Below are 20,470 nucleotides of genomic sequence, written 5' to 3' on the forward strand. Positions count from 1 at the left end.
CTCCTGCGTTATTGCCAGAAGCCTCAGGCATACAAAAACAAGCCTTCAGCATAAATCATATGGTTAGTGTACACAATCTGGTCACGCTAATATAGTTTGGCTCAGTAGCTCAACCATACAAAAATATACACTTATCAGGCAAGATATTCCACAGGCTAACAGGTCATCTCTCACAAACTGAGCCAAGTGTCAGTCCTGAAGACAGATCTTTCTCAGGAGAGTGCGGGGTTTGGGCATCCCAGGCCTGTTGAGTTAACCTTTCCGCACATCATTTCATGACGATCTCATGGTCACGTTGGAGAATAAGAAGAACCTCAGGAGTTTAAGTTTGTTAGTCAGTGTAACCTGCATTCTTATCCTGGCTCACACTTCCTGATTGGTGATGTTGGGTCAATTAGTGTCTGAGCTTATTAGGTTTCCTCAACTAATACGATAGTAACAAAAACTGCTTTGATAATTATATGAACTTATCCTACCACTGTTTCTGGCACATGGGTACCAGGTAAATGGCATTTGTTATTATTTATGTCCACGTGGCATAATACTGTAGTGGCATTCACATGAACAACTTCATCTTCTGCAGAGAGATGGCTAATGAATGGCGCTTGATGACAGATGAGTAATGCCTGTTGCTTAAAGATTGACGGTATGAGACAAAACTCCCATTACTACTTAATCAAGAGGAATTGAGATCGACCTACTCATAAGTTCAGACAATGTCTCGAAGAGACTTTGGGAACAAGATATTCAGGTACATTTCACTGTTAGACTCACAGGATGCTGGCCATTGATCTTTCCCTTTGTGGTAAGTCCATGTTAATGGTCCTTCGAGACCCTGCTTTAACCAGGCTGTGAACAGCTTGTCTTGTGATTAGGGTTTAGGGTCTAAGTGGCCCTGCTTTTGAGATATCTGGAAGGGGCTAAAGTAGATATGAATATTCTGTGGTCTAAATCCTGGGATTTGGGAAGGAGGGGTAAGTACACAGGCTTTTGAGATACCTAGAAGGTGCTAAAGTAGATATGAATATTCTGTGGTTTAAATCCTGGGATTTGGGGAGGAGGGGTAAGTATGCAGGCTTTTGTGGAAGAGGTTCAGCTTAATCACATGATGAGTTTCATTTTTGGCAAATAAGAAGGAAAATGTTAACTTCTCCAGACTTTTTATTCCTTATAAAATGGAATTGTTAAACTCTCTCTCCTGGTCACCAAAGCCTGAAGCATATTTTCTGGCTTCAGGTGAGTCACGCTGCTCAGGCATTTTATTGTAATAATGTATGTGTGTCCGCTTAGTATTAATATGAGGTGGCTTCTTGGCTTGTGAGTATGGAAGCTACCAGCAGCCTGGATTCTCAAGTTGTATTTCTTCTTCTCAAGATCATCTTTCTCAAGACTTCTGTCTTCATGAGGCAAAATTTGAAGAGGAAAGGATGGTGGCTGGGTGGTTGACAAGTTACTCTCAGGTAAGTAGGAAATTGCTTTTTCTGTAGAAGCATATGCTTCTTATTACCATGTAGATGTGTTTTCTCCTAGTGGAACAGAGCTCCTACAAGCAAAGAGGGTCTGCTTAGGGACCACATCTCTCATCAAACTTCTTAGGACCACAGGCCTCTCACGTGGTTAACAGATTTCACAGGGAAATGATCCTACTATCCCAGTGTTTACTAATTCAGTCTGACTCTCATCCATGCTGATTATATGCTTTCATTTTGCTGTGATAGGGAGAGAATGCACTTGTGCTTCTCAGAATTTGTGCTGTCACTAGAGCATTTATTTGAGTGTCTGTAATGTACTCAGGATTGTACTAAAACCTGTCGATAGCGAACGATAAGAAGTCACAATCTAGTTGTGCTGAGATATATTCAGTTAGGTGAAAGAGGTGCTCTTCAAGCCATGTGACTAGATGAGATCACAGTGAATATGTACAGACAGAGGAGAAGAAAGTGAGGACCGTCAAGTGATAGGGACCAAAGAGTCTTATCAAGGCATGCCAAGACAAGGTCCCTCATTGTCCAGTCAACATAGCAGAGAAGGTACTTGCTTGATGCCAGCATGTGTGTGATGGTTTAGGATTCAGTGACCTTTGAGGATGTGGCTGTGGACTTCACCCAGGAGGAGTGGACTTTGCTGGATCAAACTCAGAGAAACTTATACAGAGATGTGATGCTGGAGAACTACAAGAATCTAGTTGCAGTAGGTAAGGCTGGTACCATTCTTTTGGTTTAGTTTTTTTCTGGAACAAATATGTCTTAAGTAACTATATTCTAGGCTCTCTGCTTGTTAATGGGCTGCATTGGTAAACAGGCGAAACATTGTTTCCATCTCATAGACCTTACTGCCTAGTGATTTTTCTGATGAAATTGAACATCTATTCATTGTTCTGGCTTTGTTTTCTCCATGGATAAAAGACTTAGAGCTTCTTGAATATGTATACGAGCTTGAGCCTGGGTTGCATGGGAAGAATTGCTAGTCCTTTTGGTGCACAGTGAATGAGAAAAGAGTATTTGCAGTTTAGGTTCACTTGAAAGTTTTTGTCATGAACATTGTGCTGTTTAAGTTATACCTGAGAGGGTTCAGAATGCCCAAACAGCAAAATCTTAGCCCTTAATTCATGGAAGCATTTGTTATCCCTTGCACATTCTTTCTTTTCTTTTTTTTTTTTTTTTTGAGACAGAGTCTCGCTCTGTCGCCCAGGCTGGAGTACAGTGGCGTCTCAGCTCACCGCAAGCTCCGCCTCCCGGGTTCACGCCATTCTCCTGCCTCCGGAATAGCTGGGACTACAGGCGCCCACCACCACGCTCAGCTAATTTTTTTGTGGGTTTTGTTGGTATTTTTAGTAGAGACGGGGTTTCACCGTGTTACCCAGGATGGTCTTGATCTCCTGACCTCATGATCCGCCCGCCTCGGCCTTCCAAAGTGCCCGGATTACAGGCTTGAGCCACTGCGCCCGGCCATCCCTTGCACATTCTAACATCATTCATCTTTCTCCGAGAGCAGGGTACTAGCTACGCAGACATGGTTTGACTTTTCAGGTAAAACAAGAAGAGTTAAAGACAGTGCAGAAAATTCTCCAAGATGAGAGAAAAGACAGATGTGATTATTTGTGAGAAACAGCCCCGATCAGAGGTGCAGTCTGTTTATAAATGATAAGTAGGAAGGTTTTGAAAGTGTACTTTTTTGGGGAGAATATCAAGGCCAATTGGTTTCTGTGGTTCCTTGGGTACCTTAACTTTTCTTTCTCTTTCACTTTTCATCCGTCTTGGAAACTTTCTTTTGCCCTGACATTAAGATGTGTCTCATTTCTTCTTTAAATTTATGATTTGCATTTAGCTGTGTATCCATTTCCTTTCAACTTTGTTTCCCTGGCTGTACCTCTTTTTTGTTCACTATAAAGTCTCAATGTTTAGAGAACTATTTCTTTTTTTTGTTGTTGTTTTTTAGAGACGGAGTCTCACTCTGTCAGTTCACTGCAACCTCTGCCTCCGAGGTTCAAGCGATTCCCCTGCCTCAGCCTCCTGAGTAGCTGGGACTACAGGTGCGTGCCACCTTGCCTGGCTAATTTTTTTTTTTTTTGGTATTTTAGTAGAGATGTGGTTTCACCATGTTGGCCAGGATGGTCTCAATCTCCTGACCTCATGATCTGCCTTTCTTGGCCTCCCAAAGTGCTGGGATTACAGGCGTGAGCTACCACGCCCAGCCTAGAGAACCATTTCTTAGTGAATCACCTACCAACTTGACCTCAGTACCTTACTGTTGCTAGACTCTTATTACATCCAAGTTTCTCAATTTCTGTTTCCCTTTCTTTAAAAAACAAAAACAAAAACAAAAAAAAACTGTATTTCAAGCCAGTGTTTGAAACTACAATACACGCTAGTCGTGCATTTTTAATACCCTTTTTAAAATCATTATTTCTCTAAGAACTTAAAATTTTTTTTTTCATCTTATTTCAGATTGGGAGAGTCATATTAATACCAAATGGTCAGCACCTCAGCAGAATTTTTTGCAGGGGAAAACATCCAGTGTGGTGGAAATGGTAAGATTCAGAAGGTATAATTTATTGCCTTCCATGTTAGAGGAAGATTGGAAATTCCGTAAAATGGAAAAGCCGCACAGTAACCTTTAGACATTTGAGACTAGTGTTTTTCACCCAAAAATAATCTGTCTCTTGGAGACACTGTGGATCATGAGTTTGACAAACACTCTAAACATCCCTCATAATATATTTGCTTACATATTTCCTTCAACTAAACATTCCCATATAGGTATCTCAGATGTTTTTGATAAATTATTCACTCTTGGGCCACTATCAGCTAAGCTCTATTTAGAAGCCCTGTGAAAGTAAAGAATATAACAGAACTTCCTGCAGTCACTTTGTTTCACTTGAAAGCACTCAGATCTGAACCATGCATTGCAATGAAAATGGCAGGAACAAACAATTTCAATTATACTAACTTATTTTCCATGCATAACAGAATTCAGAGTAAAAGGGAGAATCTGAATGAAATAAATTTGGAAAACTTGTATGAATCATCATTAATTTTCACCAACAGGAGAGAAACCATTTTGGAGAGGAACTGTTTGACTTTAACCAATGTGAAAAAGCCTTGTGTTGTGAACACTCATGCCTTAAGACTCACAGGAGAACCTACTTTAGAAAGAAAACCTGTGAGCGTAATCAGTGTGAAAAAGCTTTCACAAAACCCTCTACTTTACACAAGAAAACTGATATTGGAGAGGAACTTCCTAACTGTAATCAATGTGAAACAGCCTTCAGCCAACATCTACGTCTTGTTTGCAAGAAAACTAGCCAAAATCTACATCTTGTTTGCAAGAAAACTCACACTCAAGAGAAACCATACAAATGGAGTGACTGTGAAGAAGGCTTACCTTCCTCCTCACACCTCAGAGAATGTGTAAGAATTTATGGTGGAGAGAGACCATATACTCATGAGGAGTATGTCAAAACCTTTTCTGATTCTACAGGCCTTTTTGTACACATGCAAACTCAAGATGGAGAAAAATTCTATGAATGTAAAGCATGTGGGAAAGCCTTCACTCAGTCTTCATATCTTACTCAGCATTTAAGAACTCATAGTAGAGTGTTACCTATAGAACATAAGAAATTTGGCAAAGCCTTTGCTTATTCCCCAGAACTTGCTAAACATATGAGACTTAGAACTAGAGGGAAACACTATGTTTGTAATGAATGTGGCAAAGAGTTTACTTGTTTCTCAAAACTCAACATTCACATAAGGGTTCACACTGGAGAAAAACCATATGAGTGCAACAAATGTGGGAAGGCCTTCACTGATTCTTCAGGTCTTATAAAACACAGGCGAACTCACACTGGAGAAAAGCCTTATGAATGTAAGGAATGTGGGAAAGCTTTCGCTAACTCTTCACATCTTACTGTACATATGAGAACTCACACTGGTGAGAAGCCTTATCAATGTAAGGAATGTGGAAAAGCCTTTATTAATTCCTCTTGCTTTAAAAGTCACATGCAGACTCACCCTGGTGTAAAACCCTATAACTGTCAACATTGTGGGAAAGCCTTTATTCGATCCTCATTTCTTATTCGACATTTAAGAAGTCACAGTGCGGAAAGGCCTTTTGAATGTGAGGAATGTGGGAAAGCCTTTAGATACTCCTCGCACCTTAGTCAACATAAAAGAACACACACGGGGGAGAAGCCATATAAATGTCAAAAGTGTGGGCGAGCCTTCGCTATCTCATCAGGCCTTACAGTACACATGAGAACTCACACTGGCGAACGGCCCTTTGAATGTCAGGAATGTGGGAAAGCCTTTACTCGGTCCACGTATCTTATTCGACATCTAAGAAGTCACAGTGTGAAGAAACCATATAAGGAATGTGGGCAGACCTTTAGTAATTCCTCATGCCTTACTGAATGTGTGTGAATTGGGGCTGATATTTGGAAAGAATGTGGTAAAGCCACTACTTCCTCACACTTACTGAACATGTACTCATAGTGGCAATGTACACAGTCATAAGGAATGTGGGAAGCCTTCCTTGGTGTCTCAGATCTCAACAATTCCAATAGAAGAGAAGACATATGAATGTAAGGAATGTGGGAAAGTCTTGGCTCCTTCCATAGGCCGTACTTATTCATGTGTCTCTGCATCCTAGGAAACAAACTGAATGTAGAAAACCATCAGTCGATGCTTACATCTTACTGAGTCTGTTTGAACTCATGCTGGAGAGAAATGCTGTGAATGTGAGGAAGGTGGAAAAGCTTTCATTATTTTCCTCAGGCCTTATTGAGCTTGTGAGCACACTGGATATAAATGCACATCCTCTGGATGTAAGGAATGTGTTGAAACGTTTTGCTCTGCCTTATACCTTAATATTCAACTGTGATCTCACAAGTGTGAAAAATCTTGAATGTAAGATGTGTGGAGATTCTTCTTTGTTTTTAGCTTCCACTTTGGGAACATGTCAGATCACACATTGGGAAGTCCCATGAATGAAAGAGATGTTGGAAAGCCCTTGAACTTGGTCATTAGGAAACATCCACACTGAAGAGGAACTAAACTGTATGGAAGGTCAAAAAAGCTGTATTAATTTAGATGCAAAAAGTCATACTAGAGGAATACCATATCAGAATGCTTTTGGTAAATATACATGTTTTAAAGAGGTATATATTATTAATAAAAATATCTAGCTAGTCTGAAGATCCTGAGTTATCTCGATTGTTGACGGTTACAGATGGAACTTTTAATTGTTTCGGAGTTCCACTCTTTCTTCCATTTGTCAGTACTACACTTCACTAGTCTTTAAAACAATTTTAGGCTGGGCGCAGTGGCTCATGCCTAAAATCCCAGCATTTTGAAAGGCCAAAGCGAGTGGATCATTTGAGGTCAGGAGTTTGAGACCAGCCTGGCCAAGATGGTGAATCCCCATCTCTACTAAAAATACAAAAATTAGACAGGCATGGTGGTACGTGCCTGTAATCCCACCTACTCGAGAGGTTGAGGCAGGAGAATTGCTTGAACCTGGGAGGCAGAAGTTGCAGTGAGCTGAGATCACGCCACTGCACTCCAGCCTGGGCGATGTGGTGAGACTGTCTCAAAAAAAGAAAGGAAAAAAAAATTAAAGTATCCTCAAAGGGTTTTTTAATGAAAAACTTAGTTATAAGAATAAGGAATTGAGGAACATTTAGGGGGTATAAGTTTTTACTTAATGCATACGAGAAAATTGGTCCTGGCCAGGCATGGTGGCTCACACCTTAATTCCAGCAATTTGGGAGGCCAAGGCAGAAGGATCACTTGAGCCCAGGAGTTCAGGACCAGCCTGGGCAATATAGTGAAACCTCATCTTGACAAAGAATAAATAAGATTAACTGGGTGTAGTGGTTTGTACCTGTAGTCCCAGCTATTTAGGAGTCTGGGAGGAGAGGATTGGTTGAGTCTGCTCAGGGAGGCAGAAGTTGCAGTGAGCCCAGATTGTGCCACTACACCCTAGCCTGGTCTACACGATGAGACCGTGTCTAAAAAAAAAGAAAAGAAAATTGGCACCAGCAAAGAAAACCAAACAAAGTATTTAAGTTTGCCTTTCTGTGTGTCTTTAAAGACTAATGATGTTGAACAGAGCTTTCATATGCTTATGAGTCTTTGGTGAAGTGTACATTTAATGATCTTTTTTCACTGTTGCCGAGAGTCTTTGGTTTGAATTATTGAGGCAGGTTCTTTCAATACGTTTATTGAGGTATAATTGCCGTGTAATAAACTGCACATGTTTTTAGCATACACTTTAAGTTTGGACACATACACGTATGTGTACATACACACCAAGATAATGAGCATACCTATCAGACCAGATGGTTTCCTCATGCCCTTTTATAATTTTTTCTCCTCACCCTTCCCTGTCTGTCATTCTCCTGATCCACTGATTTGCTTTCTCTTAGATGACTTTATATTATGTACAGTTTTCATATAAATGGAATCTCATAGTCTGGCATCTTTCAGGATAATTTCTAGATCCATTTATGTTGTAGAGTCCATTTCACTGCTGAATAGTATTCCATTGTAAGGCATGCCACAAGCTGTTTATCCATGTGTTATTTCTACCTTTTGGCTATTTCAATTAAAACTGCCTTGAACACCCATATGCAGATTATTCTTTTAACATATGCTTCTATTTCTTTAAATAATTAAGAGTGGAATGATCAGATCATATGTTAGTGTACGTTTAATTTTTTAAGAGACTGCTAAACCTTTCTCAAGTGGTTGTGCTATTTCACATTTCCATGAGCAGTATATAAGAGTTGCGATTCCTCTGCATCCTTGCCAATCATTGGTATGGTCAGTCTTTTTTATTTTGACCGTTTTAATAGGTGTGCAGTAGTATCATGGTTTTAATTTGTATTTCCCCAGTGACTAATGATGTTTTACATGGTTTCACATGCTTACTGGCCCTCTTGAAGCCTTTGGGGAAGTCTGTTCAAATCTTTTGCCTGTTTATATTGGCTTTGAATTTTTTTTTTTTTTTTTTAGTAGAGACAGGGTTTTGCTCTGTCACCCAGGCTGAAGTGTAGTGGCACAATCATGTGGTTTTGTAATTTTTATTGAATTTTGGGAGTTTAAAATTTGTAATTATTTAATATTAAACCTATTAGTGTATTTGATATATTAATACTTTACATTTAATGTATGTTTATATAATAAAACATTTCATTTTAACAGGTAACATAAATACAGTTTCCAATTTATAAGAGTTTGACTTAGTATTGTTTTTAATTTACAATGGTGGAAACACATTATGCATTCAATATATTTCTCAATTTACAATGAGGTTACAAATTGTTAACTTACGATAGTTTCAACTTAAAATGGGTTTATCAGGACATAGCCCTGTCGTAAGTTGAGGAGTATGTGTATTACAATATATTTAATATATGTTGTACTTGTGGTACCAGTACATGATGCATTTTGAGTTAAAATCTTTACATGACACAAAGATTGGATCAAAGTTGTAGGTTTTTTTTTTCTTTGTATCTAATTGTTCCAGCATCATTTGTTGAAAGGACTATCCTTTCTTCACTTAATTGCCTTTGCTTCTTTCTTGAAAATCAGTTGTCTTTATACATATGTCTGCTTCTCAACTGTTCTGTTCCATAGAGCTACTTATCTTTTATTCCAAGACTACCCTCTCTTAACAACTTGATAACTTTTGCAGATAGAGTTAGTCCTCCAGCTTTTTCTTTTTCAGAGTTGTCCTATTTTAGGTCAGAGGTTGGCAAAGTTTTTTGTAAAAGACCAGATTGTAGAGATTTTAAGCTTTACATGCTGTATATAGTTTCTGTTGCATGTTCTTTTTTCTGTTACAGACCTTTTAAAATATAAAAATAGTTCTCACATTCCATTCAACCTGTACAGTGACAGACGATGAGCCACATTTGGTCTTGATGTGGCTGTACTTTGTTGACTTACTTCCTTTCTAGGACTTCTGTATTTCCATATAAAATTTAGAATCAGGTTGTCAATTTCTACCACCACCACCCCACACCCCCAAAGTAACTCACTAAGATTTTGATTATCATTGTGTTGAATCTGTAGATTAATTGATGTCTTCACAATATTGAGCATTTCAACCCATGAACATAATATATCTCTCCACTTATTTAGGATTTACAATTTTTTTCTCAGCAATGTTTGTGTGTTTTGGTGTTTGGGTCTTCCTAGGCATTTTTTCTCTGACACTATTGCCGATGGTTTTTTAAAGATTTCAATTTCTCTGCTAGTTCACTACTACCTGGAATACAGTTTTTATACATATATTCATCTCGTATGCTGCAACCTTGTTAAACCTGTTCTGGAATATTTTTTATATTATACTAACCTACATAATTTTATTCTTTTTTAATTTTTTTAAATAAAAAAAATAGAGATGGGGGGTCTCGCTATGTTGACCAGTCTTGAACTCCTGACCTCAAGAGATCTTCCCATCTTGGTCTCCCAAAGTGTTGGGATTACAGGTGTGAGCCACTGCACCTGGCCACAATTTTATTCTTAAATGAAAATAGATCTTTGATATCGTCGCCAGATTCATATTTGTTTTTTGTTTGTTTTCTTTTTTTTTGAGACGGAGTCTTGCTCTGTCACCCAGGCTGGAGTGCAGTGGCCAGATCTCGGCTCACTGCAAGCTCCGCCTCCTGGGTTCACGCCATTCTCCTGCCTCAGCCTCCCGAGTAGCTGGGACTACAGGCACCCGCCACCTCGCCCGGCTAGTTTTTTGTAATCTTTAGTAGAGACGGGGTTTCACCGTGTTATCCAGGATGGTCTTGATCTCCTGACCTTGTGATCCGCCCGTCTCGGCCTCCCAAAGTGCTGGGATTACAGGCTTGAGCCACCGCGCCTGGCCTTTTGTTTGTTTTCTTGAGATGGAGTCTTCTTGCTGTGTTGCCCAGGCCGGAGTGCAGTGGTGCAATCTTGGCTCACTGCAACTTCCACCTCCCGGGTTCAAGTGATTCTCCTGCCTCAGCCTTCTGAGTAGCTGGGATTACAGGCACCCGCCTCCACGCCCATCTAATTTTTGTATTTTTAGCAGAGATGGGGTTTCACCATGTTGGCCAGGCTGGTCTTGAATTCCTGACCTCAGGTGATCCACCCACCTCAGCCTCCCAACGTGCTGGGATTACAGGCATGAGCCATCACACCTGGCTGCCAAATTAATATTCAAATATACATACGTTGCCATTATGGAGTGATAACCAAGGACACTTTGAGGTTTAGGCATAGCTGTGGTAAAAACGGCTCTCCAACTTTGCATCTAAATTGTAAAATAATTCCGTCGATGCTTTTAAACCTGCCATATATAATTTTTCAATGTATTAACCATTTAATAACTCTGAGACAGCTAACATTTAAATAAATCCCTGTTTGGGAATGATGTTTGAATAATATTGTGAACATATTTGCCAATTTATACCATATTAAGATTCTAAATAATACAGCTATTTAATATATCTTGATAATTAGTATTTGAAATAAGTGTATTTTTCTGAGTAGCCTTTTGGAAAAAGTGCACAGAATATAGTTTCCAGTCATATGCTACTTTTTTTTTTTTTTTTTTTTTTTTTTTTTTTTTTTTTTTGAGTCAGAGTCTCGCTCTGTTGCCCAGGCTGGAGTGCAGTGGCCGGATCTCGGCTCACTGCAAGCTCCGCCTCCCGGGTTTACACCGTTCTCCTGCCTCAGCCTCCCATGTAGCTGGGACTACAGGCACCTGCCACCTCGCCCGGCTAGTTTTTTTTTTTTTTGTATTTTTTAGTAGAGACGGGGCATATGCTACTTTTCTAACTTGCACTTATCTAAACATCTCATCAGGAGAGAGTTCAATGGTACCCGAACCGAAAGTCCAGTGAATCTGACTTCTCCAGTCCAGTCCCCAGTTTGGTTTGCATGTCTGCTTACAACCATCATTTCTGCAAATTTTCCACTTAGTCTATCAAAAATCGGTGCTCTGAAAGTTCTCGAAAAGGTGCAGCAGTTTTTTGGAGTCTCTGAATGACGGCAGCATTCTGTGAATCTGCTTCCTCCAGTGTGATTGTTTCGTCTAACAACCTGAGGACAGGAAGAGTTGTTGCCAGGGAAAAGGGAGGACTTCTTTTGAGATCCTCGGTATTTTTCAGTGAAGTCTTTGATATGGCTTACCCTTCCTAATCAGTGACTGTCCTGAAAAGGGCTGGAAGACAGGCTTTGTAGACATACATATTTCGTTTTTCTTGTCTTCAACGTTAACACCCACCTCTTCTTTATCAAAAATTCCCTGTGATTCTGAAGGTAATTCCACCTTTTTGATGGAGTTCCAAAACTGCTGACTTGCACCATTTGAATAACTTTCGAAATCGTTGACAGCGAATCCATTTTTCTGTAATTTTATGTTTACATCTACCTGTTTCTTCTGTTAAGTGGGAGACAAGCATTTGGAACCAACCTTCTGAGCTTCCTCAAAAAGGCTATCAACAAACCATTCACAATTTGTTTATTGATTATCACCAAGAGGTTGATTGTCAGGTCCTGTTTCAGAAACCCAGTCTTTTATACTTTCAAGATTATCTACTTCTTTCATTTTCTTTTGCCTTACTCCGAGCACAGCCACCAAGCCTCAGCCTCACTCAGCTCAGGTGCCACCAGCACCATTTGGCTAGAGCTCTTCAGACCCGGAGCACCTCACCCCAGACCACCTCCAGTACCCCGGCTGCGCTGTTGATAATCCCGTCCGCCTCTGTCTCCACCAGGCGCCAAGTGTTCGCCCACGCCCACTGCCTGCAGACTTGAGGTGCGCGCATGGGCTTTTCTTGTTGTTGCTTGGAGACGAGTTTCGCTCTGTATCTCAGGCTAGAGCGCAGTGGCGTAATCTTGGCTCACTGCAACCTCTGCCTCTGGGGGTCAAGCAATTCTTGTGCCTCAGCCTCTAGAGTAACTGGGACTACACGCGTGCCCCACCACGCCAAGCTAAATTTTTTTGTATTTTTAGTAGAGCCGGGCTTTCGCCATGTTGCCCAGGCTGGTCTAGACCTCCTGGGCTCAAGCGATCCACCCATCTCGGCCTCCCAAAGTGGTGGGATGATAGACATGAGCCACAGCACCCAGCCTCTGGCAGCTTTTTAGTTGATTCTGTCAGATTTTCTACTAGGACAATTCTGTTGTCTGCACATAAAATTTTTTACTTCTTGCTTTCCAATCTGTATGCGTTTTGTATTTTCCTTATTGCATTAACTAGAACCTGGAGTGTATTGTTAAATAGAAGTTGAGAGACCAGTCTTGTCTTGTTTCTGGTCTTGGGAGTAAATCATTGAATCTTTTACCATTTAGTAACTATCTTTTTTATTATCTTTTTTTTTTTTGATAACACCTATTAGGTGGGAAATAGTGTTCATTGTTTTTTATTTTTATTTCCCTGGTGGCTAAAGATTTTTATTATTTTTTTTTCTCTGTGCTTAGCTCACCTGAAAACTAAAGATGTTGATCATCTTTTCATCAATTTTTGACTATATGTCTGTCTTCTTTGGGAGAATGTCTGTTTAGATCCTTTGCCATTTTTAAATTAAGTTATTTTTATTATTGAGTTTCAAGAGCTCTATAAATTCTAGCTACAAATACCGTATCAAATAAATGGTTTACAGGTATTTTCTTTCATTCTTTGTGTTGTCCTTTCACTTTCTTGATGGCATCCTTTTGAGCGTAAAAGTTTTTTTTGTTTGTTTGTTTTTTTGTTTTTTTGTTTTTTTTTTTTTGAGACGGAGTCTTGCTCTGTCACCCAGGCTGGAGTGCAGTGGCCGGATCTCAGCTCACTGCAAGCTCCGCCTCCCGGGTTTACGCCGTTCTCCTGCCTCAGCCTCCCGAGTAGCTGGGACTACAGGCGCCCGCCACCTCGTCCGGCTAGTTTTTTTGTATTTTTTAGTAGAGACGGAGTTTCACCGTGTTAGCCGGGATCGTCTCTCGATCTCCTGGCCTCGTGATCCGCCCATCTCGGCCTCCCAAAGTGCTGGGATTACAGGCTTGAGCCACCGCGCCCGGCCAAAAGTTTTAAATTTATTTTTTTCTTATGCTTTTGGTCTCAAATCTAAGAAACCATTGCCAACTCAAGGTCATGAAGTCTTTTATATTTTCTTCTAGGATTTTTATAGTTGCAGCTCTTACCGTTAGTTCTGTGATCCATTTTGAACTAATATTTATGCATGCTGTGAACAGTGTATCCAGCTTCATTGTTTGGCATGTAACACCCAGTTACCCTAGCATATTTGTTGAAAAGACTGTTTCTCCCATTGAATTGTCTTGGCACTCTTGTCAAAAGTCAGTTGACCGTAAATGTAAAGGCTTATTTATTTATTTTGAAACTGGGTCCTGTTCTGTTACCCAGGCTGGAGTACAGTGGTGTGATCTGGGCTTACTGCAGCCTTGACCTCCCAGGCTCAAGTGATCCTCCCCCTTGAGCTTCCCAAGTAGCTGGGACTACAGGTGCACACCAACACGCCTGGCTAATTTTTGTATTTCTTGTAGAGACAGGGTTTCATCTTGTTGCCCAAACTGGTCTTGAACTCCTGGGCTCAAGCAATCCTCCGGCTTCGACCTCCCAAAGTGTTGGGATTACAGATGTGAGCCACTGTGCCCAGCATTTAAGATTTCTAGACTCTCAGTTCACCTCCATTGTACATGTCTAACCTGTTTGTAACCACACTGCCGTGATTACTATAGCTTTAGAGTAATTTTTGAAATTGGGAAGCATGAGCCCTTCTATGATCCTTTTTGCAATGCGTGGGTCACGGTTTCTTTTGGAAGGGGTAGAAGGGATGTGAATTTTTTTTTTTTCCCCCCAGGACAATTGGTTGAAAACAGTCTTTTGTCTATTGGATTATTTGCACCTTTTTTGAAAATCAAATTGACCACATATGTTTAAATCTATTTCTGGGATCTATTCAGTTCAACTAATCTATGTCTGTCCTTTTGCTAATACTACACTTTTTTTTTTTTTTGAGACAGAGTCACACTCTGTCACCCAGACTGGAGTGCAGTGGTACCATCTCACCTCACTGCAGCTTCCACCTCCCAGGTTCAAGCAATTCTTGTGCCTCAGCCTCCCGAGTAGCTAGGACTATCATGCCTGAACCTCCCAAGTAGCTGAGACTATAGGCGCGCACCACCACACCTGGCTAAGTTTTGTGTTTGTAGCAGAGACAGGGTTTCACCATGTTGGTCAGGCTGGTTTCAAACTCTTGGCCTCAAGTGATCCACCCACCTCAGCCTCCCCAAGTGCTGGGATTACGGGCATGAGCCACCACATTTGGCCTGCTAATACTACACTTTTTTGATGATGGTAGCTTGCTAGTAAATCTTGAAAGCAAGTGGTGTGAGAGTTCCATCACTGACCTTAATTTTCAGAATCATTTGGGATGGTTCATGTTCTTTGTTTTTTCACATAAGTTTCTTTTTTCTTTTTTTTTTTGAGACTGTCTCGCTCTGTCTCCCAGGCTGGAGTGCAATGGCGCAATCTCAGCTCACTGCAAGCTCAGCCTCCTGAGTAGCTGGGACTACAGGCGCGTGCCACTACGCTTGGCTAATTGTGTGTGTGTGTGTTTTTAGTGGAGATGGGGTTTCACCATGTTAGCCAGGATGGTGTCGATCTCCTGACCTCATGATCCGCCCACCTTGACCTCCCAAAGTGCTGGGATTACAGGCGTGAGCCACTGCACCTGGCCTTTTCACATAAATTTTAGAGTAAACTTACTGGTTTCCATAAAAAGCCTGCTGAGATTTTTTTTTTTTTTTAACTGAGATTCAGTTTAATCTAAAGATGAATTAGAGAATTGGCATCTTACTAATATTGGCTGTTCTGAACCATAGACACAATATCTCTGCCATGATCTGAATGTTTGCATACCGCCAAAATTTTTATGTTGAAATCCTAATCCCCAGTCCAATGATACTGGCAGGTCAGGCCTTTGGGAGACGATTAGGCTCACGAGGGCAGAGCACTAATGAATTAGATTGGTGCCTTTATAAAAGATATTCCAGAGAGCTTGCTTATCTCTTCTGCCTTGTGAGGACACAGCAAGAAGTCACCATCTGTAAACCAAGAAGTGGGACCTCATCAGACACCAAATTGCCAACACTTCAGTCTTGGACTTCCCATTCTCTAGAACTGTGAGCAATACATTTCTGTTGTTTATAAGCCATCTAGTCTATGGTATTTTGTTCTAGCATCCCAAATGGACTAAGACAATCTCCCCGTTAATTTAGGTCTTATTTCTCTCAACAGTGTTCTGTGATTTTCTGTATTGCACCATTTTATTGATGCTATTATAAATACTAGTTTTAAATTTTCAATTTTTCAGTGCTAGTGTATAAAATTATTTACAATTGTGTATAATTTATATTTGACCTTGAATCCTGCAAACTTTGTATAGTTATCTATTCCTGTAACTTTTTGGAATATCCTACATAAACAAATCTGTCCTCTGTATTAAGGCAGTTTTGCTTTCTGATATCTGTGTCTTTTATTTCTTTATGTTTTCTTAATGTACTGGCTAGGGCCTCCAGTAGTGTTGAGTGAGAGTGGTAAGAACACACATCCTTGTCTTATTCCCAACCTTAGGTAGAAAGTGTTCAGTCTTCTACCATTAAGTATGATGTTAGCTGTGGATTCCTTTGAAGACAGCTTTATTAGGTTGATGACGTTCCCTTCCACTGCTTGTTCACTGAGAGATTTTATTTTATTATTATTTTTTTTTTGCATTTATGGATTTTAATTTTTTTCTTTTTTTTTTTTTTTTTTTGAAACAAGGTCTCACTCTGTTGCCCAGGCGTGAGTCCAGTGATGCAATCATAACTCACTACACAGCTTCTAACTTTGGGGTCAAGTGATCTTCCCACCTCAGCCTCCCAAGTAGCTGGGACTATAGTAGTTCACTGAGAGATTTTATTATAAAAACCTTTTATCATAGAACCATTTCTTAAGATCTCAGAGACTTTTAGTTTGGTGTTTGATAGAGTCTTATGAATAGATATAGTATGTAGAAGTTTAAATAAGGTGCCTCTCCATTAACCAAAAGAGCATCTCAGCATCCCTTCTGGGCATTGTTCCCCTGCAGTCTCACAGACAGGGGTCCAAGATAGAGAAGGGCCTAATATATTTAAGCCATGGCTTTTGTCTAATGACACAAACCCAGTAAAATTAATGGAGATAAATGGGAAAAGGGTTTTTATTGCACTGGCAAAAGCAAGGCCAACTTTGTCCAAATAAAATGGAAAGAAGTAGTACAAAATGAAAAGAGACCTTCGAACCCCCAAACTGCAGTTAGAAAACATGAAATAGGCCTGTGAAACTACTCAGTTGAAAATGTTTACTTTTTATGGGAAAGCAAGTATGATTCAGAGTACAGAACTTCAGAAGAATCACTCCTGTGGAGTTGCACTGGTGCATAAGAAACAGATGACATGTTTCTGCCTGAATTTAAGAATTGCTGTGGGTCAGGGGCTGCTGTGGAATCCCATTTCTTCCCACCCAGGCCTTTTTAATGGGAATGTCTATTTTAACTATCCCATTCCTGTCCCAAACTCTGTATTGGTTGTGTGGGGGAACAGATAACGTCTCTTTAGCTTATAAATGTTCAAATCTAGAGGAGCAGGAGTATATTCAAGAAACCAAACCCAAGGACTCTTTTACGATTTTTATTTGTTTTTATTGTTATTTTTAAATTTTTATTTTTATTTATTTTTTGAGACAGAGTCTCACTGTGTCACCCAGGCTAGAGTGCAATGGCGCAATGATCTTGGTTCACTGCAGTCTCTGCCTCCCAGGCTCAAGCGATCCTCTACCGCAGTCTTCTGAGTAGCGGGACTATAGGCACATGCCACCGTGCCCAGCTATTTATTTGTTTGTTTTTGGTGGAGACAGGGTTTTACCATTTTGCCCAGGCTGGTCTCAAACTCCTGGGCTCAAGCTGTCCTTCTGCCTTGGCCTCCCAAAGTGCTGGGATTACAGGCATGAGCCACTGTACCCAGCCACTTTTCAAAAAATTTTTTGAGACGGGGTCCCATTCTGTCACCCAGGCTGAAGTTCAGTGATGCAGTCATAGCTCACTGCAGCCTTGAATTCCTGGGCTCAAGTGATCCTCCTGCCTCAGCCTCCTGAGTAACTGAGACTACAGGCACATGCCACCACACCCAGCATGTGTTTGTGGGGAGTAGAGGGGAGTCTTATTTTGCTGTTCTTGCCAAGGTTGGAGTGCAGTGGCACAATCATAGCTCACTACAGCCTTGACCTCCTGGGCCCAGGTGATCCTCCTGCCTCAGCCTCTTGAGTAGCTAGGACCAGAGGCATATGCCACCACGCCTAATTTTTGTATTTTTTGTAGAGACGGGGTCTCTATGTTGCCCAGGCTGGTCTTGAACTCTTGGACTCAAGGGATCCTCCCACCTCAGCCTCCCAGAGTGCTGGAATTATAGACGTGAGCCACTGCTCTTGGCCCTCTTTTCTGGATTGCACCTTATTTAGTTGACCAGATCCTGGACATAAAACCAGAGTCTGCTACTACGGGCATGAGACTTTGGTGTGGCCTTAGGAAGATAAGTGTTTCTTGTATGTGGGAAGTATAAATATTAATAGTTTGTAGCCACGTGCAGACTCCGATGGTTTTAAAACATGGCCCTAAAATTCTTTGATAGTTTTACCTCCCCTTTGTATTTGCACTGACCTTTGACTGCATTTCCCAAAGGAGTACGACATAAATGATTCCATGAGATTTCCACAGCGAGGCCACAAAGGGCCATGCGGTTCCCTCATGGTTATCCTGGAACATTCCCTCTTGAGATGCTTGCTCCTCTTAGTGCTTCCTCTTGGGAACTAGCAGCTCTGCTGTAACAAGGAGGCGTTACATGTAGATGGCTGCCATCAACAGCCACCAGCTGCTGTCTGTCTTTTAGCCATTTCAAGGAAAACATCAGATACAAGAGTGATGATAGAATCAAGGTGATTCCAGCCCCCAGCCTTTGGATTCAGCATCAGCTGTGTAAGACTTCCCAGCTGAGGCCCTGGACATTGTGAGGCAGAGACAAGCCATTCATTCCTACTGTATCCTGTCCAAATTCCTGCCCCATAATCTGTTAACATAATAGAGTGGTAATGGTTCTTTACCAGCAGTTCTCAACTTTTTATCTTGAGACTCTTATACTCCGAAAATTGAGCACCCCAAAAATCTTTTGCCAGTGGGCATTCTATCTGTGAATATTTAATATTTTAGAAATTAAGGCCGGGCATGGTGGCTTTTGCCTGTAATCCCAGCACTTTGGGAGGCTGAGGCCAGCAGCTCAGCTGAAGTCAGGAGTTCGAGACCAGCCTGGCCAACATGGCAAAACCCCATCTCTACTAAAAATACAAAAAAACTAGCTGGCATGGTGGTGTGTGCCTGTAATCCCAGCTACTCGGGAGTCTGAGGCAAGAGAATCAGTTGAACCCAGGGGGAGAGGTTGAAGTGAGCTGCAATCATGCCACTGTGCTCCAGCCTCCAGCCTGGGCGACAGAGTAGGACTCCATCGCAAAAAAAAAAAAGAATTGCAAATTTTAAAAATATTTTAGTAATATACATAACATGCTTTTTAAAAATAACTTTTCCACAATAGCAACAAAATAATGTGGAAAGAGTGGCATATTGCATGCTTTTGCAAATCTCTTTAATGTCTTAAGAGCTTAATAGATGACAGCTGAATTTTCATACCTGTTTCTACATTTTTTGCCATTAATTGCTTTGATTAAAGTATATCTAGAAAGTTTGGCTTTGCTGAGATATATAGTTGGAAAAGAGAGAAGCATTTTCAGGTAATTTTGAATTTTCTTTGATATTACACCAAAGCTCAAGAAATGGTAGTTTGTGAAGGATTAGTTGCAATATGGAATATGAAATCCTGTCAAGGAATTGTTTCTTTTCTGTTACATTAAAATCCGTTTGTTTGTCTTGCACTATTTTTTTCTTTCTTTTCTTTTTTTTCTTTCTTTTCTTTTTTTTTTTTTTTTTGAGATGGAATTTTGCCCTTGCTGCGCAGGCTGGGGTGCAATGGTGCAATCTCCACTCACTGCAACCTCCGCCTCCTGGGTTCAAGCGATTCTCCAGCCTCAGCCTCCCAGGTAGCTGGGATTACAGGCACCCACTACCATGCCTGGCAAATTTTTGTATTTTTAGTAGAGACAGGGTTTCACCATGTTGGCCAGGCTGCTCTCGAACTCCTGACCTCAGTCAGTTACCCACCTTGGCCTCCCAAAGTGCTGGGATTACAGACATGAGCCACTGCGCCCAGCCTATATCTTGCACTTTGGCTACTTTATTAATGCATGATTTCATACCTTACTACATGACTTAGAAAATAGGGCCAGCACAGTGGCTTATGCCTATAATCTCAGCACTTCGGGAGGCCAAAGTGGGAGAATCACTTGAACTCAAGAGTTTGAAAGCAGCCTGGACAACATAGTGAGACCCTCATTTCTAAAATGAAAGGAAATCGTTATTTACTTCATTACCCAGATCTTCCACATGTTGACCTATTTTACAGTACAGTGTCTAAAATAAACCTTCATGAACATGACCATTGATCCTATCAGAAAAGTTTACATGTGTTGAGACACTTCCAAGGTGACAGATCTAAGCTTTCTAACTTTTTCTGTTCCCTCAAGGACATTTTTATTTATCCCAAGTGTGGGACAGTGAGGCATTCAGTGACCGTGCAGTTCAGTGCCACTGCCTTTTTTTTTTTTTTTTTTTTTGAGACAGAATTTTGCTCTTTTTAGCCACAGGCTGGAGTGCAATGGCACAATCTCGGCTCACTGCAACCTCCGCCTCCCGGGTTTAAGCGATTCTTCTGCCTTAGCCTCCCAAGTAGCTGAGATTACAGGCGCACTCCACAACGCCTGGATAATTTTGTATTTTTAGTAGAGACGGGGTTTCGCCATGTTGACTGGG

General features: G+C 40.8%; 1 protein-coding gene and 1 pseudogene across 11 annotated transcripts in view; one reads left to right on the top strand and one right to left on the bottom strand.

Annotated features, from left to right (window-relative positions):
- The first annotated feature begins 705 nt into the window (after nucleotides 1-705).
- Nucleotides 706-20,470, top strand: part of LOC105480166 (zinc finger protein 559) — a 38,831-nt gene continuing 19,066 nt past the window's right edge. For 3 of the 11 annotated variants that reach the window (XR_011617828.1, XM_071087619.1, XM_011739323.2), the window contains exons 1-4: nucleotides 706-805; nucleotides 1,375-1,460; nucleotides 2,068-2,194; nucleotides 3,948-4,030. Coding sequence is in view for 6 of the 11 variants with exons in the window: in XM_071087619.1 (XP_070943720.1) it covers nucleotides 778-805; nucleotides 1,375-1,460; nucleotides 2,068-2,194; nucleotides 3,948-4,030 (324 nt within the window). In the remaining 5 variants the exon portion in view is untranslated. Of the gene's footprint in view, nucleotides 806-1,372; nucleotides 1,461-1,514; nucleotides 2,195-3,947; nucleotides 4,031-4,547; nucleotides 15,981-20,470 lie in introns of those variants that run through there. The other 8 variants (XR_986338.3, XR_986329.2, XR_011617826.1 and 5 more) reach the window with 7 other exon arrangements.
- Nucleotides 11,456-12,087, bottom strand: LOC105480543 (UBX domain-containing protein 2A pseudogene; annotated as a pseudogene).

Source organism: Macaca nemestrina, chromosome 20 (assembly GCF_043159975.1).
Source record: "Macaca nemestrina isolate mMacNem1 chromosome 20, mMacNem.hap1, whole genome shotgun sequence".
Lineage (NCBI taxonomy): Eukaryota > Metazoa > Chordata > Mammalia > Primates > Cercopithecidae > Macaca > Macaca nemestrina.